This window comes from Pezoporus occidentalis, unplaced genomic scaffold (genome assembly GCF_034315485.1).
Source record: "Pezoporus occidentalis ecotype Australia unplaced genomic scaffold, CSIRO_AGI_Poc_V1 ctg164, whole genome shotgun sequence".
Classification (NCBI taxonomy): Eukaryota; Metazoa; Chordata; class Aves; order Psittaciformes; family Psittacidae; genus Pezoporus; species Pezoporus occidentalis.
The window spans coordinates 2,267,606-2,292,026 of NW_026913466.1; the positions used below are offsets into that span (position 1 = coordinate 2,267,606).

Here is a 24,421-nt window from a genome sequence, read left to right on the forward strand (position 1 = left end):
TGAACTGCATGAGCAATGAGCTGCTTATGAGATTTGTGGAAATACTTTACAAATCACTTGAATTCATGAGCAGTGCTCTTGTGCTGTTTTAAAATAAATATTAGCACAACTATTGGCAAATATTCAGCTTTACAATCAGAGTCGGTTTTTGTCTGTAAGCCTGTTTGAACATACGTTATGTTGCACAGATTTTTTGGTTCTTCCTGTTTATATATGATCTGGAAACTGTGCCCTGGGAAAAAGATGACTTGAAATTCTGTCTGAACATTGAAACTTATTTGCCTTTTGTGTCTCCCAGGTCATAATGAAGGCACTCTGGCAATGAAAGAAGGAGAGATTCTGTACATTATTGAAGAGGACAAAGGAGATGGGTGGACAAGAGCTCGAAGACATAATGGAGAGGAAGGCTATGTGCCAACATCATATATAGATGTAACACTAGAGAAAAACAGCAAAGGTGCAGTAACTTATATCTAATGATAAACTGGCAGCTTTCAGTTGTACATTCCCCAGGCAAAATAGTGTAAAAAAAGTTGCACAGGTCCATGGAAAGCATTATGATATCAGCAGTGGTCTGTTGTTTGCAATGTGAGTTTGCTGTAGTTTTTTTCAGAGATGATAACACTAAATTACATATCTATCTTACACTGGTTGGTAAGTCTGACCAATGTCTTCTGCTTTAAATGATCTACTAGGGTTCCTGCTTTACAAACCACTAAATCCAATTCAGCTGTCATACTGCAAAAGACCAGATTCTGCTTGTTCTGTAGTATACTTTGTTTTTATAGAGAGCTGAAAAATGGCTTAGTTTTAAAGATACCTATCTCAGGATTTACTATTGCCATTTTTATGACTTAAACTAAATGTTTAAAATAGTGGTTTTCTCCTCTAAGAACGAACTGAAGTCAGTTACTGAAAATTATTAATTTCCTTCCTTTAACAAGTACTTGGCAGCTTTCACCTCTTAAACAGGAAAATGTTTTCTGATTCTGAAAGCTCAACAACAATACTCAGGAAAAAACATTATGATTAAGGAGGACAGAAAGTCCACTGACCTGGCTCTCCTTCCTTTTCAGCACTTGTAAATGTACAATGTTGTGTATCAGACACAACTTGATTGTTTTAACTCTAGATACCTTGAAGCAAAGAAAGACACCACATGTAATGCTTGATGTCTTATTGAACCTCTCTCTGCTCCTGAAATAGAATGATGTTACAGTCTTAATCTGTGCCTGTAAGATAAGTGTTTGAATTGCATCATGTTTAGTTTGGAAAAAAAAGTCTTAAATGTACAGCAGTTCCCCTCTCTGAGGATTGGAAATGGCATTGCACTACTTGATTACTAGGGTGAAAGAAAAAGCTAATCTAAAAGCTGTGGCTTGTGTTTCTAGTGAGAGTCTGTGGAATTAAGTACAAGGCTGATGTGTAGCCACTGAGAAGGGCCTGTTAGAACCAAGCACGCTTCTCTGTCTTCTAAAGGCCTTCAGTAACTGTGTTCTTTTCTTTTTCCTCTTGGACTGCAGGTTCCTGAAGCGGGTTTCTGAGAAAATGGGCGAGATCTTGAAGGAGGTTACATGCAGCTGCTGGGGGTGGGGGGGGTGGGGTTCTAGACTGGGAGGCCCAAGGGGAAAAGCTAGTTGCATGAATGCATGCAGACATACATTTAGTCACTAACATCTTAGCATCTCCATACATAGGTAAGGATGGTAATACAAATTCTTCAATTTGTGCAGGAAAAGAGAGTTCCATTACCAGAGTAACAAAGCTACTGCTCCTAAAATTGCTTTATTTTCATTGTCTAAGTTGTCCCAGATGCACAAACTATATTTCAGCTTGTGCTATATTTTGGTTATATCTCAGTTACATTCTTCTCAACTCAATTGGCTATCATTTAGAACCGTAAGTCAGTTATCAGTCTGCCTGTGCCACCTCCATGCTCGCCGTTAACCTCCTCCTGCATGCCTAGGACAGTCGGGCATGTCTGCGTAACACTTTACCATCATTGCTTGTCTTATTTTGTAACAAATCATTTTCTTCAACTATCTTCAGCACTAGAGTTCCATACCAGTATCCATGTATGCTGCTATAACTATACCACTGCAACCATCATTACATTCCAGTTTTTGGCATAACTGATAAGAGACCGTATGTATTTGTGTTGATCTGGGGAAATGCTACATCTATGCTCTAGCCTACAATGCAATCAAGAGAAACTCCTAGAACCTGTGGTCCATCTTCAGCACTTCAGTAACCTGTTGTGAGCACTGAAAACCTGGAACACCTCCAGAGAGATTCAACACTGCAAGCTACTGACTGTTTTCAGAAGTCAACCACTTGCCATTCAAATGCTGCCTTAAACTAGAGTGCCTAAATCTGTTGTTTGCCAACACTACCACTTACAGTATCCCACAAAGGGCTTTGTGTCTCAGCTCTTTTCACAGTGCTGCAGCTGCTGGGGTAGCCACAGTAGGCGTTTTCTAGAGCTCTACTTTACTGGATACATGGTGCATCATGAATTTGATACATTGAAATGTGTATCTCTTCATTTGACTTTTAATATTTTTTTAAAATATTTTTATGGAAACTGTCTTTTAGTTTTTCACTATGAAGTTCCAATTTTAATTACTGCAGTGCTAGTCCATTTCCAGGTGACGCTTCATTGTATGGACCAGTTGAAATTTGAGTGATACTTCGTTAATGATCTATGTGCACTTTTACTTGTAAACAATTGAAATTTGGATATGTTTATACGTGTAAATATAGTTGTCTGCAGTGCCCCTATTGCTTATGTTGTCTAGCCTCCCATTTGTGGTTCTATTCATAAATACACCATATCTGATTTACTAGGGTGGTAAGAATTAGACTAGCGATGTTGGGGGGAGGGATACTTGTATCAAAGCAAGCTTGTCAACCCAGCCACCTGCTGTTTGTTTGGGGAAATGAAATCAGGATCAAAACATCCAGCGTTCCTGGGGTCTGAAGCAATAGTTAGATGCAGTAGTGCTGGATTCTTTTTAATTTCAGTGTTAGTAGGAACTGTACTATGAGTAAGGCTGAATTGGAGTGACTTGTGTAGAGGTTTATTCCTTTTGTTATGTATACCACTATTACACAGCTTGACCTCTAGTGTATTACGGGGGCTATTAAACTCTAAAGTTTAGATTTTTGGAGCTTGTATACAGGGTTATTTATATAATAATGTGACATTACTCAATACTGACAAAACTACTTAGGTAGTTTTTTTGGGGGGGGGGTGTTGGGATGGGTTTTTTTGGTTTTGTTCTGGGTTGTTTGTTTTTGTTTTCTTTTAAAATCTAGTGCTTTTTTTTTTATTTTAGAGAAAAGGAGGAAATGTGATATGTGTATTTTCTGCTAAAGGGCCTGTGGTTTGCCTGGCTAACAGCCTTGCAGGTCAGTAATAACACTTCCTGGTAAAGGACTAAATGTTCTTTTAAGGCTACTGTTTGTTTTTCTAAAACCAGGATTTGCTTCCTTTGGAGGCAAGTTGCTTTTGTGAGGGATAGTGCAACTTGTATGAGGGTTATTAAACATAGGAAAAAAACATTTGTACTTGCACAGCTAGCTATAAATCACTTCTAAAATTCTGAATGTGAGTTGTCTTAAAGAATCTTACATTTTCCAGTAATTTTTAATCATTTTTTGTGCACATGTTGATTTCCTAAATGTTAAATGCTTTGTTTAAAAATAGTGTTCTCTGTTGAGAATATTTTCATGGAATAAAAAAATCTTTTCATGCTCTATGGAATTACTTTCCCCACTTGTCTTCTGTTAAAGACTTCCAGCATGAGCACTGTACCCTCTTGTTACAGTGGTAGAACCTCTGTTGTGATTGGAGGTGGGAGGAACAGATCATACCATTTCGGTGTTTGCAGTGTTGTGAGCCTGCTCAAATAATTTCAAATGCTGTAAAAGTAACATTTCACTTAATAATAATGAGCACATGAATCTCTAACCTTAGTTCTTGCTTAAACATTTATCCAGGTTCTGAGGATAATGCCAATACACCATTTTTATATGTGACAGTGGAATTTGCTGCTGAAGCACTCTTAATATGAACACCATGCATGCTGATTTCCTGTGAAAAGTGCTAACAGCTTATGCTTTGCCTTCATCTAAGAAAAAAATATTACTTACCAAAATGATTCACCTCAGTAAATGAACCAAGTTTAATGTATTCATACACCCACGTTTACTCATATCTGAAAGCATTTTAATTATCTGGGTTGTTTGTTCTTGCCATTTCATCATTCATTCCTGGCAGCATAGCTCCAGCAAAAGCACTACAGATGCTGCCTTAAACAAAAAGTGAGGTGTCCGAACACATACACAACTCATTTTGTACCTTCACAGGAGCAATGATAGTTGAGCTTTCTGTTGTGATCACAGGTATAATTTCTACAACCTGCAAATTATTTTGCATAAAGATAGATACACTTTAATTCACAATTCTATGTACAGTGATTTATATTCATTAAAACAATACTATACAACAAATATTCTGCAATGTCACATACTTAATCTATTCTTGTATTTACACTGTTTGCTTAATTTTAATATTAAGAAGCCAATGCCCTTAAATCTTAGGCATTTTTAAAACATTCTAACTAGGAAATACAAAAAGCTGTAAGACTTACTTACAGGGCTAACCTACCTGTTTTAAAGGGATCACTCACTGACTTAGTGACACCGTAAATAAATAATCTGTTTAGAAATCAGTAGTTCTAAAACAAGTGTGTATTGCGCAGTTAAAAGTTCTAAACATCTTGTGAAATGGAAGAAGTTTGTGCTGTATCAAATTGCCGAAAGAAAACCAAGGTTATTTCAAGTATATCATTTAAATAGTGTTTACAGAGTCTTATATACTTAATTGTTCCACCTGCTTCACTGGGGGAGGTTCCAGTTTTCGGGAAAGTGCAGTTAAAATCTGGCTGAATTTCTCATATCTTTCATTCTGATTAACTTGGGCTCCTTTGCTGCCCCAGAGCAATCTCATTTGAAATTCTGTCTTGAAGATTTCACTCATTTCTTCATCTGGCTGAAAACCTAGTAAAGAAAAAGAATCCCACAGTATTACTAGCAGACAAATTTTTTTATTCAGAAGAAATGGATTTTAAAATCTATTCCCTCCAAATAAGATAAGCCTTAGTGTGCTGGATTCCTTCAGTTATTTTTAACAATTTACAGTCCTTTCCATTACTGACATTCTATAGCATACAAATGCTTTAGGGACACTAGGACAGGATATCCCCTTGCTCAATTTTAATGGTCTGGAATTGTCATTACAAGCCTGACCTTAAATACAATTATTTCTGTATGCATGCTACCGGCATCAAGATATACTTTAATAATCCACAATTCTATGTACATTCATTTATATTAATTAAAGGAATATCATACAACAAATTTTCTGCAATGTCACATACTTAATCTATTCTTGGTTTTACACTGTTTAATTTTAATATTAAGAAGCCAATGCCCTTTAATCCTAGGCATTCTCAACATATTCTAACTGGGAAGTACAAAAAGCTGTAAGATTACCTTACAGGGGTAACCTAACTGTTTAACGGGATCACTCACTGACTTGATGATACAGTAAATAAATAATCTGTTTAGGAATCAGTAGTCATCTATCTCCCCTCACTGTTTCAGTCAAACTTTAAAATACAGTCACATGTTGAACACGTTGCTGCTTTCTGGCTCCAAGCAGTCAAGGTCATAGCACTGCATTTTGCACCGCTGTAAGAAAACCTCATTATGACAAATGGTGGTATATTTGCAACAAACAGAGTAGGGATTTGAAAATGTACAGAAGAGAAGCAGCTATCCTCGGTCCTTATTGTATTTCCGCTCAGCTGCTGGAAGGGTCAAGCATATTAAGTCATGAGAACTTTGACTTTTGTTTAATAAAAACATATGTTCTGTTGATTACTGGAGAGCTACAGTGATTAATAATTAACTGTCTTCTTTTAAGCTCTATTGATGTTGTCATCTGACTGAGTTTCCTGCAGGACATTTGCTACTATCTCAGCTCCCATGAAAGAGGAGAATAATTTCTTGCACCATTGGTGGCACTTAGGCAGAGACCTTATTCTTCAGACATGACATAACCCCTGCTTTGTGTCAAGGTGCAGCAGTATCTCCTACACTGCTCCCTACCTTCCAGCATCCGCTCTGCAGTCAGGCTGTACGTTTCTGCATTCTGTGCTATCTGACGAGCCATGGCCAAGTGCTTGAGCATTATCTCACAGCTTTGGTCACTGCTTTCCCAGAGGTCCATCCCTTCAAAAATGACAGCTTGCCGCTCCATCAAGGTAATGAGAGGCATCAGCAGTGGCACAGTCACATGCTTCTGTGGAGTACTGGTGGTCTCTGGAATAGAGAACAACAAATCATATCAGACATTATGAAATTGCTAATTCAAGAAACTATTACTTTTCTTCCATCTTCCAAACTAACACATTACCTCAGGTACACCAGTCCTACCAGTTTCCAGGGAGAGAAGGCCAAAACAAGTTAGTGCTGGAAAACTCATCTGTTACAGGAGAGGGGGCTCTGCTGAATTACTAGACAGTGGCACAGAGATTTAAAACACATTTAAAATCTGCATAATTCCAATAAATTCTGTGAGGCTTACGTTTTCTTTATCCATTCTCTTAGAGAAGTGTTCAGATGTTATTCTCTGCCTCACACTGCTTTGGAGACGAGAGCTGCAAAGAATGGATGCAGGAGCCGCTGGTGTGATCAGAGGAATTCTCTTACTAACCCATTCTTTGTATTTAAGGATTCACCCTCTGATCCAGTAGGCAAAACAAATAAAAATCTAAATTTGCCAGAAGTAACTCTCTTCTGAGTAAAGAAGGAGATTTTTTTTTTTTTTTCTGTATTTGAGGCAAGGAAAGAAAGTGTTTCAGTTTCTGCTCCACAAAGGGAGTATAAGTTTGAGAAGGATTTTAGATTCTGCATGGGTACATGCACACAAGCACGTTTGTCTGGCAGACTGTTTCCTTCTATTGCATTGTCTTAGAGTGCATTCTACAAGTTCACAGTCCTTTTAACATGTGATACACAGCTATCCAAACAGCAGCTGCCTCATCTCCCTACACAGGAAATGAGCAGTGAGAAGTTAAAAGGGCAGACAGAAACCAGTGTCACTCATACTCACTGTTCCACTCGTCTTGTCCTTCATGCAAAGCTTTGCTAAATGGCTTCAGCTGTTTTTCATACATAATGGCAGTCTGGGTATAATGATGTCTCAGAGAGGTCCAGGTTTGTTCTAACCTAGTGACCTGTTCATAGACAATGACAGAATACCTGTTAAGTGATGCCACAGCAATCACAGGAACAGCACCCTGCTAGTGATGAAGTTTGTTCTGATGAGCTCTAGTCTTGATGAAGTTGCATAAATGAAAATAAGCAAACTACCAAACAATTCTATGGTTTGGAACATAAACAGATTTCTACCTGTGGCATTTCCAGTGCTTTCATAATGGCAGAAAATCCGTACAAATCCCCCAGTGAGTCCTTCAGCTCCACCGCAACTTGGATAATCCTGTTTAATGTTGCTGCTCTATCTTCTACTGTTCCTGTGCAACCCAGGATATCCACAGCTATTCCTATAGCCATGGTATTGTGCCTGTAAATGAAACAATTTATTTATGCTGTTTACTAAATAATTATGCTTTACATGTGTTCAGGAAAATCTGTTCAAAGGTTTATTTCAATAGCTTGGTGTGCCCCAGTAAACTTCCTCTTGCCAACATCTTTGTATCAAGAACAGTAATGCCATTATACAGAACATAAGACATGTTGGTTTTTAAAATAAATTTAGTAAGATTTCCTGAAATATTCTTAGTATAAAAAATTGTGCTTAAGCAATGAATGAATGAACACTTCTGGGAAAATTGCCCCAATTCCATTTTGTCCTCTGCACTCAAATACTGGGATCTTCCCCCAAACTTTCAGCAACCAAACTACTGAAATCTGATTCAGAGCAGCAGAAAAGCTAGATCAGGGATAGAAGACCCCTAATTGTTCCCCCTTAACTTGTGCAGAGGTTTTAGAATAAGATCTGCTGATCATTTTTTACTTTAGTAGCACTTCTAGCCTCTTCCCCGGCTGCAGAAGGCTATTGCCTTCAATTTCTTCCAGAAACACACATTCAGCTATATTCTAGGTCCCCCCTAACCTTTGGCTTGGCTGAGCTCTTAAGGAGATGAGGGTGTTGAGCTCTAAGGACAGTTCCTCTTTCCCTGTGTTACATGCATGGGTTTGCCCCAGGACATTAAGGAATGTTTCCTATGCAAAAAGCAGTTCTATGCCGTATCTCTCTACCTTGCCCTCTGTACACTGAATTCAGACAACCTGTAGGCAAGCACTCTGAGGAAGCAGAGTACAATGTAGCAATGCTCTGATCTCCTGGCCAGCTGCCCTGGAAATGAGTAACAGGAACACTTACCTTTCAATGAGGTCAAGGCGCAGTTGATGTCCATAAGGCAAGGTGATCAGTTCCAGCCCAGAGTTCACTCCCATAAACCTCCTCATCTCTTCAGACACTTCCAGGATCCTTGCTACCTGCCAAGGGCAAAAGACCTGCACGTGATTTGAAACTCATTTACTTCAAACCCTCCCTGCAACCACATTGAAGTCCTCCAGGTTAGTGCAGGGCACGCAGAGCTAAGGGCACAGCATGCAACCCTGGGATACAGTCATCTAAGAAAAATTTGATTAACTTTAATGCACTTTCAGTGCCTTACACAAAAAGACCAACATTTGCTTTGCCATCTTCATTTCTAAAGAGATGATTGCTCTGAATGCTTTTGGATTAAATCACAGGTTCCTCATAAAGATTAATAAGTAAAAGGCCTTTAAGGAGGACACAATGTTGAGGGCCTAATGAAGTCAGCATGTGAAAGCTGACACCCTTACCGATTTGTCTTTGCTTTTTAAACACACAGTATTAGCTACTGGTTATAGCAATAGCAATTATATATGCTAATTTGCTAATTCTAGGCAAAATCACATTAACATACTAATGTGAGATTATCTGCTGGTTTAAGGCCTGTATGATGACACATGCACAAACCCATCTGCCTGCTATTTACTGACATATCAGCAGGCTTTCTTGGTTGTGAAAAGATGAAAGCAATCTGGGCCACACAACAAGCCTCCCTGGTACAAAATCTAGCACTGTCGAGAAACCTGTTTCACTTCTGGAGATGCAGGAGTGGCCTGAAGTCCCTAGAGACACACTGACTGCTACTTCTTTGTCAAAAAAAGTCCTCTCAGGCCTGCAAGTGGCAGATACTCCATCACCATATGGGTGCTCTTCTCATTATTAGAAATCTCACTATTTAAAAGGCAAGCAGCCACTGCTGCCACTCGAGACAAGCTATGAACTTCAGCCTTATCACAGATCTCAGTACAAAACATTTATTCGGGCCCAGTTCGCATGCCAATCCTGTTGCATCATGCAGTTCTTATCAGTGTGGTAGTATGCAGCAAGTTAACAAGGAATGACAGTCATTGGCTCTTAGCACTGCAACATAAAGATAAAACAGACTTCTCTACATGTCCCAGCCAGTTACTGTTCCTGCTCCAAAACCCCAAAATCTGTTTCTGTAAAACACTCCAGTGACTTCTAATGAATTGTACAGGCTCCCACGCTTCCAAGAGGCAGTTTCCTTGGCCCCATTCCAGAGCTCATAGAATTTAAAATAAGGAGACTAATAACAACCTAATTGAATATAGTATATATAAAACTCCCTTACTAATTCTCTAAGGCATGCATATCCTGTGCCTTCAAGCAACATACACTTGAACAATATATTAAAAGACATTCTGTTTTTTATTACGAGGTTCAAGGAAGAAAAGGTGAATTTCAGAACTAAAATGTCAGAGAATGCTCTTGCTGCTCTTGGAACCATAGTAAAGAAGCCACAGTCTATCACTTCTGAAAAGACCAAGCAGTTGTAGAGCTGAGTTTTTCTGAGCCACCATGTCTACGTGAACCCTCACTTGGCAGCAGCCAACACTGCTACTGAGGAGAGAAGCTGCATTTGATGTTGGCAGGAACCCAGCAGCGGGCAGGGAATGGCACACTTATCCCCACTGCTGCTCTGGTGAACTACCCCCTTCCCAGACCTGAGGTGTGAATCAGTGCAGCAGTGCTAGGCTGAGCACCAGACATGTTTATTCTGGAGCGCTACCACTTCCTTTCTTTTCTGCAGTGGAGCTGCCCAGTTAAGTAGCTGCACTTAAACCCAAACAAAGCCCCAACACTCAGTTCCTGTAGCTGCTCTCTGGCAGGTACAGCACTTGGCAGCCCAGCAAAGTGGTGCAGATTAACTGCAGTTGCATTTCATGTATTACAGAAAGTCAACAGCTCACAAGGAAATGACTTCTGTCCTGCCCTATTTCTGAACCAACAGCCCATCCCCAGCTCTGTCAGCTGAACAAAGTATACATTGTAGAAAAATAATGCTTTGTGGTTTTACGTCTTTCTAAACACTTTCCTAGCAATACAGTCCTCATAGGAGAAAAATGCACAAGGCCTGATAGGCATTTTCCCCCACCACCTGTCCAGCTGTAAGACAGAAACTCAGATAAAAAGAGCATCTAGTTTAAATACATTTAGTTCCGCTGAACGTCATACAAGCCAGCGTATGGCAACCAGGTAATGTCTGTCTACTGTTTGCCCTTGTGAGCTAACTGGCTATTTCCTGTCACAAGTGGTACTTTCCACAATGGTTTACAGCACAGACAGCTCACTCTCCAGTATAGAAGAAAGGCTGAATCACAGATACACAGCAACTGATAGGAGATTAAAAGGATGTATGAAACGCTGAGAATTTGAGTCTTAAGTCAAGGATGGTGGGAAACCTTTAGTCCAAAGGGATGGTTAACATTCTTGTTCTTCAAATAGAATCACAGAATGGTTTGTGTTGGAAGGGACCTTAAAGACCATCTAGTTCCAAGCCCCTGCCACAGGCAGAGACAGCTTCCACTAAACCTGGTTGCTCAAGGCCTGTCCAACCTGGCCTTGAACACTGACAGGAATGGAGCATTTACAGCTTCCTTGGGTAACCTGTGCCAGGGCCTCACCACCAGCACAGTAAAAAATTCCTTCCTTATATCCAACCTAAATCTCCCCTGTTTAAACCTACTACCCCTTGTCCTACCATTACAGCCCCTGATGAGGAGTCCCTCTCCAGCACCCTTGTAAGGCCCCCTTCAGATACTAGACAGTGCTAAAAGGTCTCCACATAGCTTCTTTTCTCCAGGCTGAACCACCCAAGCTTTCCCAATGTGGGAAAAAGAAACACCCTGACACCCTAAAAATTCCTACAATCAAGTCAATACATTTGTTGTATTAGCTGCAAATCTACCCATTAATCTTTTCAAAATAGTTATGTAAAAAGTATGAACTTGCACAGTACAAAATAAAATGCAAGAGTTTTCTTACCTTGCAGTCCATTCTAAGAATATGCTGTGCAATAACCTTTGCACTGTTGTTGGTGAAAAGCTCCTTAATTCTTCTTAACATTGATGTTTCCAATGGCTTGTTTTCAGGAGGAAGTAGTTTGGATTCAAAATCATTCGGTTTAAAACTAGACACAGTCTCAAACACAGGTGCAGAAAAGATGCTGTCATCTTCAGCCATATGAGTTGAAGCTTCTAAAGGATCTGTAGAGTTCATCATAGGGTCATCTTCCAGGATCAAATAGTTTGTTTCAGAGTTCCTGAATGAGTGTGTTCCCCTCTCCTTTCGGATCAGATGTTCCACATAGCTGGTTTTCTGACATAACTGCTGCTTTGTTGCTGCAGGATCTCTGGCAGGGCTTAGTTCACAGTAGTGTTCCTCTGAACTGTGGGAAGCTAAGGGAGAATCTGGAGGCTTTCTCAGGGGTGCTTTGCTGGGTTTAGGTGGAGGCTTTGGGCAGAGCTGACTGTCTGATCCTCTAAGAGCTTCTCCGACTTGTAACTCAGACCTGACTTTCTGAACAACTGTGGGGCTTAGAGAAGGCTCACTGCCTGTTCTAAATGCAGGAGAGCTTGGATATGGGGCTGCATCTGCTTCAGGTAATCGAGATGGATGTCTTGAACCTGCAAGGGAAAACGCAATTTTAGAAGGCCAAAACACGTATCCTGATGCCTGTCCCAGGGTTCATGTCTTAATGATGATTCCTGAGGAAAATATTGACAGATCATGTCAGTTATTCTCTGACAAAATGCACATGAAATTGTATTTTGAGGAATGAGCTAGCCAGTAAATTCCATTTTCTTGCTGATCCTCCCCAAATCCCAAATACACAGAACAGCTGCACCATAATATTATTCTGTGGTAATGCTGACAATAATTCCAGTCCCTGCTGCATACATAGGCTATACTGTCAGAGCTGGATAGTCTCCATAGCTTGGAATAGGAGGCTTCTTTGTAACCTGATCTAGGCCATAAAAGCAGAAACTTCCAGCCACACCACATAAAAGATGAGTCACTTCTGAGAATGACAAGTTTGAGATGAAAGAAAAGCTTCCCACAGTCGAGCCTGAACCTGCCATGAGGTATGGAAGGAATGAATTTCAGGGCTGCTAACCTTTTTCCTAAATGGTAGCTGATGGCAAGAGCTGGAGAAATACATTCGCATGCTTCTGTGTATTTATACCTCATTCTGGACTCAAACCTCAGCATCCAATCTAGGACTGAAGCCTCTATCAGACATTCCCAGTCTGCAGTTCTCGATGTATATGCTGGTATCCCCAGCAAAATGGCCAGTTGCAGCACATGGGCTTTGCTGTTTTTTTCCAGCTGGCTCTCAATTTCTGCAGACAAAATCTGCAAAGCACAGCCTGTCACCGCTCATAAGCAGTATCATACCAGAACATGCTTGAAGGACCCCATGATGAAGTACACAGCAGTACTCTTCAGATTAACTGGTGTAGTACCAAAAGAAAACTTTTTGCAGCCATGGATTGGAATAAGATGATCAAGTACAGATGGACAGAAACTTGTTTAATGAATACCTGCCCATCCAATTGCTAAAGACAGGAGCACACCCTTTCTATCAAGACAGAGTCTCACTTTACAAATACTCAATATTATCTTTGTCTCAAGAATTCTTTCCACAACAGGCACTACAAATTTCAACAGCTACCACGTTCAAAATGACTAGCAGCCTCAGAAGTGAAACACTAGAATTTGTCCCTAGAGAACAGATGAATCCCCGAAACTTCCTTAGCCAGTATGTTAGTATGGATACAATTGCTTACATCTCTGAAGAGTATGAGAAAGAAAAAGCCACCATCAACAACTAATCAGGTGTTGGTACACCTTGTATCCCTGGAGGAAGACAATGACAGTCGCCATGGAACCAGACAGCAGTAAAAGGAACAAAAAGCAAAAGGGATGGGGTGGGGGGGGGAAGGTTGAATACAAAAGCCAAAGCAGTGTTTTTTTTTCCTGGGGAGGAACACTAGCACACTTGCATACTTGTGGAAGCAGTTACCAGACTTTCATGGGACAGGGCTTCTACTTAATAGACTTGTCAAAACGATATGAGTGAGACAAGTCAGTTCTTGTAAAGCACAAGCAAGGAAAGGTCATACTGTCAAAAGGATACTAATGCCAACTGTAGCTGTTAGGTTTTTCCTCTGGAAGCCTACTGAGCTGTGTGCCAAGGTACTCAGCTACCTGGTGCACTGTAAGTGAAAACCCTATTCCAGTGACTTAAGGAGCAAGCAATATGCTAACACAGCTTACACTGGCTGTTAAACATATCTGTATATACAGGACTGAGAACACTCAACAATCTCACTTTGGTATGAAGCATAATGGACTACCTGGACACACAGAGATTCTCAGTGTGAAACATTTAATTACAGAACATACCTATTAGCAGATAGCTCTCTGACTGGTGAGCCTTCAAAGGGAATCTTTTTTCCAGAACATGATCCAAACAAGCTGGCTGACTACCACTTTTCTCTTTGTTTCTAGGGTAAACAAAAATGCAAACAAAGCCATATCAATATATATATATATATATACATATTATATAAACCATATATATCCAACACTTAACACACATACGTAATTGCCAGAATATATCAAAAACAGTGCAAGGATCATTAGCTACCCACTTGGGAAGCTTATAAGAATAAAAGGTATTTCATGCTGTTGTGGCAGAAATGAATGGGCTATAATATATGTGACCCTGCAACATTCATGACGGTGTTCCTTGGTGTTGAGATTTTTTAATGGAACATTTGATTTGGACACTGAAATTAGGATCCATTATCCCACACTTGGCATTTTATTGCAGAAGTCAAACATGGAAAGAAAAGCTGCTCTGGAGCAGCAAGAAGATTTTATTCTAATCCTTTGTTTTATTCTAGTCGAGATTTGCAAAGAACAAGCTGCACTGCTGTTGTGCTTCCAGAGCCTACATTTGCTCTCACTCATTTGCTAAAAAATCAGCAAACCCTCATACCTAGTTTCCTGTCTAAAATCAGAGTGAAAATTCGTATCACCTACAGCCAGAGCTGACAGAGTTACCTCATTTCCCTCCATAAGGACAGCAAAATTAAAGTACCTCAAAAGATTGCCCCTGGGTATGCTGTGCTCCGGGGATTGCATGCTGGATACACCAAGACTCAGCCTTTTTGCAGTTTCTGGTTTTCCTTCAGGGTTACTTGGCTCTTTTTGTCGGACTGGAGTTACACCATACTTTTCCTCTAGACACCTGAGAGGCACAGTTCTGTTGATAGGCTGAAAAATAATTGCTCCACTTTGCTTTGATATTGGTGTGCGATTCCCAACATAGTATCTAATCAAGCCAGGAATGCTGTCGAAGCTTTCCAGTTCGAGCTGATACTGAACACGGCAGTAGGCTTCATTGAGTCTTAGAACTGTTCTGTTGATCTTAAAATGCTGGGAGGTATTTTTCCACTGGCACGTAAGAACATAGTTCCCAGGACTGGAAAGAGAATCCCTGATCAGAAAGTCTCCATCTCTCTGAACCAGGCCTTCTGCCACCTTTTGAGGAAAAAGGATTTTAGAAGAAGACTTTTAGAATCAGAAAACAAGTAGTCAAACAACACACCACAAAGTATTCTTAAACATAGGATTTCGTTTGGCTGCTCTGGAAGGACAGATAAAGCCAGAAATATAAAGAAAAGCATGAAGTGCAGTAGAAAAATCATGTCTCCAATTCCAAATTTAAGAACCCATCCCACAGCAGAGATCTGGAGAGGTTTCTTTGAAAACGCCCAGCAGCATGACCCACACCTATGTATTTCTTATAGTTTGATAATAGAAAATAAGGCATGAAGAGAAAGCAATGACTCAGGATTTTAGACTTTAAAACATCTGAATAGACAGTCACACTGAGGTTTAGAAGCCTACTTACTACAGGACACCAGAATTGTCTTTTTATTATTGCCTTAAGTGACAGAAGCTTTCATTTTTTTATTCTTCGTGAATACTGACTGCATAGTACTAGGAGGAGTCAGAGCAATCCTGTTTTTCCTGTTCTGAGTTAGTCCTTTCATGTGATAAACTCTGCATCTCACAGTTAATCTTGGGTGCAGTGTATGTGGGAGCTGTGCGGGCTCTCCTTACCGAGGGGAAGCGCAGCTTGCAGCTCCGGCCAGAGCCGGGAGCCCCGCAGGGGGAGCTCCAGGCGCTCTGGGAACGAAACTCCAACGCAGCCACAGCTTTAACACATTTCAAAGATGTTTGTAAGGATTAACATCAAGTTATTGCATAGATTTTGTTGTGGGACTTTTTTCCCTCCCCCAAATTCCAGGTGCAAGAAAGAAAATACACAAGAACATCTTAGCTTTGGTTAAGAATACTGAACCAAATTAATGTCCGTGGTGCCCGAACAATATGTGGAAGTAGTATCCTCATATAAAGCTTAAATTCCATTTCTACCTTTATTCACGCAAATCATGAAATATCTGTGTTATCCACTGTTGTCTGCCCTGAATCTTTTCCCAGCCTCATTTTATTACCAAGCTGTGATAAATACCATAGCTTTCACACAAACAAGCATTATGTTTCTATTAAATTAATGAAGATATCAGAGATGTGTATAGTACTTAAGTACAATTCTGCTTGTCTACAAAAGCTCAAAGCATGTTTGGCAATGCAATGACCACGTACCTGCCAAGGAATACGTCCATGGTACCAAGCATGGCTACGCAAGTCTTCACTACTCAGCTGCAGTTCTTCCTCTAACTCTTTCTTCAGCTTTTCTGGGCTGTTGTCCATAACCTGCCTCTCCCTAGAAAACTGTAATAAAAGATTAAAAGCTACAACTGTGCCAAGTTTAGTGATTAACATTTTACCTGGGTTCTAACTTCCATCACATGATCTGCACCAGCCACTGGAATGCAGGTGCTGCTTTCAGCAGCCTGGCTTGGCTTCACCCTCTGCGTTTGTAAAATCCAGCATTCGGTGAGATAATGTGTGATTGTTATACACTGCACAGAACAGAGCACAGAGTTCTGTCTGTACATCAGACTAACAGTGACACACCTACAAAGGCTTCCTCTTACTTCCTCTTCCCAACAATAATTCTAACTATACCCACAAAAACAGATCTGAACCAAAATGCTCTGCTCCAATATTCTTCCTCCTACTTAAACTTCCATTTTCAATTCAGATTCTTTCTCCCCCACCCAATTAAGAACACTTCAAATGCATTGAGACAGGCTGGTCATAAATATTTCTGTTGCACTAAATTCAGTTTGACAAAGTAAATTTTCAACCTTAAAGGGCTTACTTTTAATGGTCATTAAATCTGCATGCCCATGATGTTCCCTTCTTAAGGGGAAAAGGTCCTGGTGCCCCATAGCACAAAACACATGAGAACTGCTTAGAGATATCCCACCACTACACAACTACTATAAAATTATCTGGACAGTTCCCAGCTTTGCCTCTTCTTAGGGTACAGCTTCCGTGCTGGACCACCCTGGCTCCTAAGTCTTTCTTGTGGATGCAGTGTGGCCAACAAAGTAAAGTGCAGAATCTTCTCTAGAGAGTTGTCATATACTTTCATAAGCTTCCCTCAGTGGAGGGAAGTTCTTTGGACTTTCTTACATCCCCCAAGGGCTGGGGACTCCAGTGCATTCTTACTGGTGCTGAAGAGCTTCCAAAGCCTAAAATACTCAAGAGATTCATTGCAGGATATTCTATATATTGTACTGTATTGAATTCTATGTATTCAATGTAAAACATTCTACAGTGATCAAAGAATCAAAGTATACCCTCTCTCCAAAGAAAGTACAGGGAAGGAGTGAGATGTGAGAGAGAGGCCTCCAGCTGGAGTACAGACTAAAATGCAAGATTTTGCTTCATTGTGTTATGGCTTTTATTTTTCCTTTAGCTCTGAACATGAGCCAAAACCCACAGGTTCCCTTCACTGACACACTGATGTAAATATGCAACCCATGCATTATTCAAACATGAACTGGGAATGCTTGCCCACCAATCCTACACTCTCTCTGAGCCTTGCTCTCTATAGCATTCACAGCACCTAACCGTGGGAGCAGGTGGCATACATTTAGCACTTGTTTCAACAATCCTCCCTGTGATTTCAAGCAGACTGAATTACAACAGATTACTAGACAGCAGATTTCTGGTGGAATAATGCCAGAAGAGGCATTCTGCTGCCAAGACTATTTAAACATGCTGGGAGCCCAGAAAAATTCTGAGATAAATTCTCCTCTGCTCTCTGCTTTTCTCAGAGAAAACTAAGGTTTTTCTTAGACAAACACAAATTAGCATAGTTTAGCAAAGGCAATAGGTAAAAACCACCTGGTAAAGAATCACTTATCACCTCAGTTCTGCTTGTGTGAACCGTAACAGGGTGGTATGTATCCATACAAATGTGGTTCAAAACAGACAAGCATTTTCAACAAGGAGTAAATCCTTTGTGCTTTTGTACGGTCAAGGTCTTTCACCAACTTCCCCGAGCCTAACCCTAACATCCCCCTCCACCCCACACCTCTGTGACCCATCACACTAACATAGCTAAAGGACTAGCAGCACATACTCGCTGCCTTCATTTCCCAGCTCCAATTGCTAGGTACCAGTTAAAGCTGACTGACACTGATTCCAGGATTAACAGTTACCTATTTTACTACTACATCTTAGAGGATGGTAACAAGTATTACAGCATTTGCATAAACGGTAGGTAGAGTGAAGAACACAAACACTGAGGATAGGTTTTTCAAGAGCACCTTTACCCTGACCACACAAGGAAGTAAGTGGCTGGAGAAATTTTATAGTACCCCCTCCAATCTAAATCACAGCATTTGGTTTTAATGGCATACAAATCTCTAACATTCATAGCTGTGTATTTTGTTGACCTTCTGAAAGGAACTGCTACTTTAATTGTAATAAATTGTACTTACATTTTTGAAAGATGCTTTTGACTGAATAGAGATCTTGAAACACAGAAAACTACTGTACAGGTTGTTACCATCATTCCAAAAGCATACCACTGCACCTCAGTGGTAGGCAAAGCTACTGTAAATGGAACAGACTGCAGTACACAAATGAAATACCTGAATTTGCTTAGGAGAGCTAGACTCTTAGCCAACAAAAAGAGCCATAGATCTTTCTGCATGGGCCAATTTCATCCATTGTACTGACACAGATTATCTTAAAACCCCAGGATGATCAAGTTACAGATGCACATGAATTATGAATACAGCAGAGAAATCTAGAACTGCTTCTGGTTGTTCAATAGGTTTTTCACTACTCAAATAATGTAATGAGACACATACTGCACTTGAAGTACATCTAGCAACACAACAAGAAAAACATTTAAGGAATCCAAACCAAACAAATGGTTAACATTCATGATTACTGGTGTGTTAAAAATCCTCTCCACCATGGTCTACCACATTGAGCGTACTCTGATTGCCAAAGGTCAGATATCTCCTGAGATGAAGCAAACATGCTTAAATAACCCTTATGCAACTCTGAACTTAGTGGAAGAACTCCTGTGGCTAGCACAAATCCCAAAATACATGGTGGGGGAAGCTGCCTAAGTAAGCAAGTTTAGTAATAGCATGTCTTCCTGGACAATTTTTTGTTGGTTGAGGCCAATTCCTCATACAAACCCTGCCCATTAAAGGAGAAGTGTTACCAATGATCTGACTGTAATCATATCAGTCTAACCCTTTCTATGCTAAACACTGTACCTGAGGCCCAAGGTCCTGCAAGAATCTCTGCATATGCTCATATCCACGTCATGCAAGTGAACTCTCAAAAATCATTCCTGGCACAGACTCACAAGCATGTTAGTCTGTAAATAAAGAAGAGTGTAAACTTACAACATTAGCTATGGCAATGGGCTTTCTTTTAATAGAAAAGGTGACCTATTCTACACAACATGATGTAGATACTTCAGCCTCATTTCCAAAGAGCACCCAAAAGCTAATGGGCAGTAATGGTATGCTGTAAATTGGCACTAACTTCATAGTGACAAACCTTCATTTACTAGTAAGTCCTCTTTTTTTTTTTCTTTAAGATGCCATCTTGACTCCTATCCAATGACAAAAAGAAACCTGAATTTACAGCTAGATTGCGAAGTGGATGGTAAAAAATGAAAGTAAAAACAGGTCTAGGGCAAAAATTAAAAGACTTCAGTATATTCTGCAGCAAAACATGGTGGAAGCAACACAGGGAAGCTTCCAGTTTAAACTCTTTCAAAAGATTTCCAAATAGTAGCAACCCTGTCAGAGATCCCTGGAATATAAAAGCAAATCAAGTCAACAGAACTCTTTTCCAATACAGATGCTTTTCCTGACTTACAAAGAACTCTCCCTAAGTATGTGCTTTCCAGAACTGTTTGTTCACATTTTAGTTGCATTGTTTCCAGTCCTGGTGCTATTTTAAGATATTCCTGCATGCTGAGCTTTTTGTGAACAGGTCTTTAAAAGAAAAATACAAAACTATTGAGCAACAAAGTATTATCAACGTGCAGCAGAAGCCCTCAAACTTACCTACACACCCAATGGAGAACAGAAAGCTAAGAGTTTGGGGGGGGGGGAATTTCCAGTCAGTAAATTTAGTGTTTTCAATAAATGTCATGCAGATTTATTATATTTCACACAGGATATCTATTTCAGGGCATTAAACTAAAAGCAGATTTTCCTTACAGATGTAACAAACTACCCTTGATGTCATGTACTATTTTACTTTTTTTTTGCAGGCAAATGTTACTCTAGCATACAAAAAAAAGTAGAAAGTATCAAAGTTTAAGTAAATCTAACATCAAAATATGATCTTAGTTAGGTAAACTTAAACAGGCATTGATCTACCACAATATGCTGTTGTTGTGAAACTTGTGAACACGTTAATGGTAATTTCTCACAATAAACTGTTGTTTGTGTATCCAAGGAGTTACTTTCATTTGATAGATTGGCACCCTTCAAAGGAAACTCACTGTAGCAAGCTCTTGTGTCAACCATCCAGGCTGACTTTCTCACATTACAGTAATTTTTAATTGTGCTGAATAATCTACTGTTTGAGGTTGGTGATAAGCAAAATAAAAGTCCCACAGTTATTTTTGTTGCCTACTGGCAGTGGATTCTTTTCTCAGTTTGTATCTCCAACAACTCCAGTGAAGTACATGTACCAATAGAGCATCAAAACAGCGGAGATGAGAATCACACAGGTTTCTATGGAGGCTTACTTCCACTGTTGCTAATTCCTCTCTAAGGTGATTAAGTGGGGGTTTTGTTTGGTTGGATTTTCTTGTTGGTTGGTTGTGGTGTTTTTTCTTTTAAACAGCCTGATTTATGAGGAAGAGACTTTTACTTTATGGACACAGCTTGGAAGTGGTCCAAAATCTGTCATGTTAGATCAGCTCCTTCAGTTCTGATAACATGGAATTTCCCATCACATCTCTTCCTATCCTTCTGGCAAAGTACTATGTACTTCAAGGGCAGCCAAGGACTGTTACAGGCACACAACTAAAGGTGGCCACCATTTCCATCCAATCTCTATTATTCCCTGGTGCTTTGCACAGCTCTGCCAGCTGATAATTAAATTGGCGCAACAGGCAGTCCTGGAGCCACCTGAGCTCACACTGCCTTGAAGAATTCAAGAAAAAAAGAAAAAGGAGGTAATTACTAGGGATAGATAAGAACAGCTCTACGAAAACTGAAGTGTGATCTGATTGAGGAAATAAGCCAGTGCCTTTCTTAAACTTACAATAAATGCACTTATCTACCTAAACCAAATCTATTACACCTTTCTCCCAAATCTATCTTTTCTCAAAAACTAGAGGCCTGCTGTTTGCTTAAATACAGCACGAACTCTGAACTACAACTTCCTGAACTCGTAAAATCACTAGGTCCTACAGAGTCTCCAAATAAATGGAGATGGGAAATAGTTTGTGATTCATTAAAACCTTAAATTTTGCAAGATTTGCATAGCTTTTAGTCAAGTGGATAATTTAACAGCAAGATCAATCAACAGAAAAATATGAAGGGGGTGCTGAGGCAGGGGCAGGAAATACCAAGAGGGAACACAAAGATGTGAAACAAGGAAGAAAGGGATGGATGCACAGACACTGGACACTAAAATCATCTGGAAAAGTAAAAAAGGAATTAATTTTTTCTATTTATTATTATTATTGCTCTAGAGAGCAATCTATTTGTTCACATAGAAAATGAGCAATCTCTTGTCAAAGTTCTAATTCTGGATCAAGATATACTTCACTGGCTGCACAGATCCCTTAAGTCTCTAACCCTGCACTCTTGTGATCCTGATCAGAATAACTGACTGGCACTACAAGTATTTTTTTTAAATATAGTCACATCAATTCATAATATGTTTTAATTTTAATTATAACGAGTACAACATATTTGATTTCACTTATAACTCCACTCATCAGCCACCAAGACCAACAGACTTGCACCACGCATTTAAACAATACCCATGAGCAAGCAGAGTACATTCTTGTTGGCCTTTACTTTCTCCTGTACACTAAACTAGTATCATTGACCAAGAGCACATGGACAAAGTTATTTTTGATTTTTTTTTTTTTTTTCAGAAAGAACTAACAGGGAAAAGGGAATGTCTAAATTTAGGAAACCAATTTCTAATTAACTTGGAAATTTTGAACAACTGTGGCAATGTTCTTCACAGGCACAGTTTTTCTTCATCTTCCAGAGCACACAAAGTTCACACAGGACTGTAACAAGTGCTATATTAAGTAATGGGAGGTACAAAATGGGTGTCAAAAGTGTCTTTGCATAGATGACAGCCAGCTTCTGTGGGATTTTAGTTTTCTTTATCACTAATTGTTGTTTGAGACATAGAACATCTATAAAAACTTTCACTATGCCCAAGATACTGGACAGAAATCTTGAAGCACTCAGAGAGATTAATTAACATAGGAGGATAGTGATTTTGAAGCCACAAGATTTCTGTGTGCTTGTTTAGACAACAGGTGACAACTTTTGAGGTTACTGATGAAAAGATAACAAATCACCATGAAAACTTCCATCATGACTGTGACAGCTCTTTCAAATCAAATACACTCCATCATGGGCACGTTCTCAGTCTGCCTGACATTCACAGAAAAGCTGCCATTTTTTTTATTAACTAGCGAGATGTTTGGGAGGAGGAAAATAAAGGCTTCGAATACCAACTTCAGCCTAATGTTAGCTGAAGGTAATGGGAAGACTTAATTCTAGTGCACTCTGCATCCACTTTCCATACAACACTACACTGATAACAAATCCTTAACTTTCTAGAGGACCACATCCAGAGCTAGGAGGACAGCCTCATTTCTAGAATATGGATCCTGAGAAATCCTGAGTTTGAGTCAGCCAACTCCTAATCTCCTCACTCTGGGGATTTTGACTACCAAATCAAAAGGATCTTAGAAGCTGTGTAGTGTTGTGGTTTTTTTTAATCTGAGAAATACCTAAATGAAAGGTATTACCAAGAAGTTAAATGCTTAAGTACCTACTGGGCAACGCTCCCATTCCCACAGAACAGGAATCACTTACAGAGTACCAGTGGTCCTTGTGCTATCTATATATTTAAGATAGACAGTACACTGGGGTGAAAGTTTAATAAACTGTCTAAAATTACCATGGGAAACTGAAAAACAATTACATAATATCAGACTCATTAAACCCCAAACTCAGCAGGAAGGCAACAGGGGATCAAAGTTCAGGGAGCTAGACAAAATTTTACATCATTTTGGTAAGTCAATCTCTGCCTGTCATTTTGGCCCTCCCCAGCACCGCCACATCCAATATCGAAAAGGCAGACCCATAATGCTGGGTGGTGATGACTTATACTCATGTTATCAAATCCAACTGCCTCCACGTACATGCTGAAACCGGATACATGAAGCCTGAGGATGCCAGCAAAACAGATTTAGATCATCACATACTGAAGAAATATTAATCGAGATCTACTATCTATAAAAAGTATTTGCAATTCATCCAAGATAAAAGATGGCACTTGGAATAAGTAGCTACTTATAAAAGGCTTCTTACGCATGCCACATTCATAGCATTAGTACATTACTCAGTAATGAGCTAGATCAATGTGCTGGAAGTTTTGAAACTTGACAGACCTGATAATTTGAGTGGATTTCCCCTTTTGCACAGCTTCATCTGAGGGTGAATCATGGCAGAGAGCTAAGAATGAAAATACTTGAACTTCAAGGTCTTCCCTTCAATCATGACAACTATACTAGTTACAACTAAAAGACCCTGTCTTCTGGCTAAGTTAACTTTATAAATTTAGACCTCTTCATTTTTTAAGTCATCATTTATCACTGATTTGGTCCTAATTCTTCCCAAAAATGCAAAAAATGAAGAACAATATTTTGTCTTGGACGTGGCATTAAGTCACAATTCAGAATTCTCTCAACTTTTTTTCCTTTTGAATCAAACATGAACCCCTTGTCTTGAAGTTTCCCTTCATTTTTCTCAAATGTAGAAGCTGACCTTAGCTATAAGCAGCTATTAATACCAAATGGGATTGTCAGAAGTACTGATGCATCATGACCGAAGAATGACTAGACCCATGTTCGGATATTCTGCACTGATCATTATATTTTCTATTAAGATGAGAAAACAAACAAAACATCTGTTATTGGGATCCTGATTTCACACACTAAAATTAAATACAGCAAAATGCGAGTATTCAAGTGCTGTACTGTTTCCTGTGTTTTGACAGGACACAAGAAGGCATCTCTGAGCTTGGGCACATACTGTTTCCCATTAAATCAGACAACATAATTACAGCTGAATCCAGCAAGAATCTAAATCTCTCAGGGGTAGCTGAAGACTTCATCAGCTCAGTTATGGATCAATTTGGTATTTCATTACAATTATAATTACTATAAAACCTAAAAAT

The 24,421-nt window shown here is 39.6% G+C and overlaps 2 protein-coding genes across 7 annotated transcripts in view; one reads left to right on the plus strand and one right to left on the minus strand.

Moving 5' to 3' along the window:
• Nucleotides 1-4,703, plus strand: part of FNBP1L (formin binding protein 1 like) — a 59,847-nt gene extending 55,144 nt beyond the window's left edge. For 2 of the 3 annotated variants that reach the window (XM_062613195.1, XM_062613197.1), the window contains one exon: nt 299-4,703. In XM_062613195.1, the coding sequence (XP_062469179.1) occupies nt 299-477 (179 nt within the window). In that variant the 3' untranslated portion in view covers nt 478-4,703. The remainder of the gene's footprint in view (nt 1-298) is intronic. The other variant, XM_062613196.1, reaches the window with a different exon arrangement.
• BCAR3 (BCAR3 adaptor protein, NSP family member) overlaps nt 4,210-24,421 on the minus strand; it is a 97,927-nt gene continuing 77,715 nt past the window's right edge. For all 4 annotated transcript variants that reach the window (XM_062613193.1, XM_062613191.1, XM_062613192.1 and 1 more), the window contains 9 exons: nt 16,181-16,309; nt 14,607-15,049; nt 13,907-14,007; nt 11,483-12,123; nt 8,477-8,592; nt 7,483-7,654; nt 7,184-7,307; nt 6,178-6,390; nt 4,210-5,064 (listed from right to left, as the gene is read on the minus strand). In XM_062613193.1, coding sequence (XP_062469177.1) covers nt 4,877-5,064; nt 6,178-6,390; nt 7,184-7,307; nt 7,483-7,654; nt 8,477-8,592; nt 11,483-12,123; nt 13,907-14,007; nt 14,607-15,049; nt 16,181-16,309 — 2,127 coding nt within the window. In that variant the 3' untranslated portion in view covers nt 4,210-4,876. The remainder of the gene's footprint in view (nt 5,065-6,177; nt 6,391-7,183; nt 7,308-7,482; nt 7,655-8,476; nt 8,593-11,482; nt 12,124-13,906; nt 14,008-14,606; nt 15,050-16,180; nt 16,310-24,421) is intronic.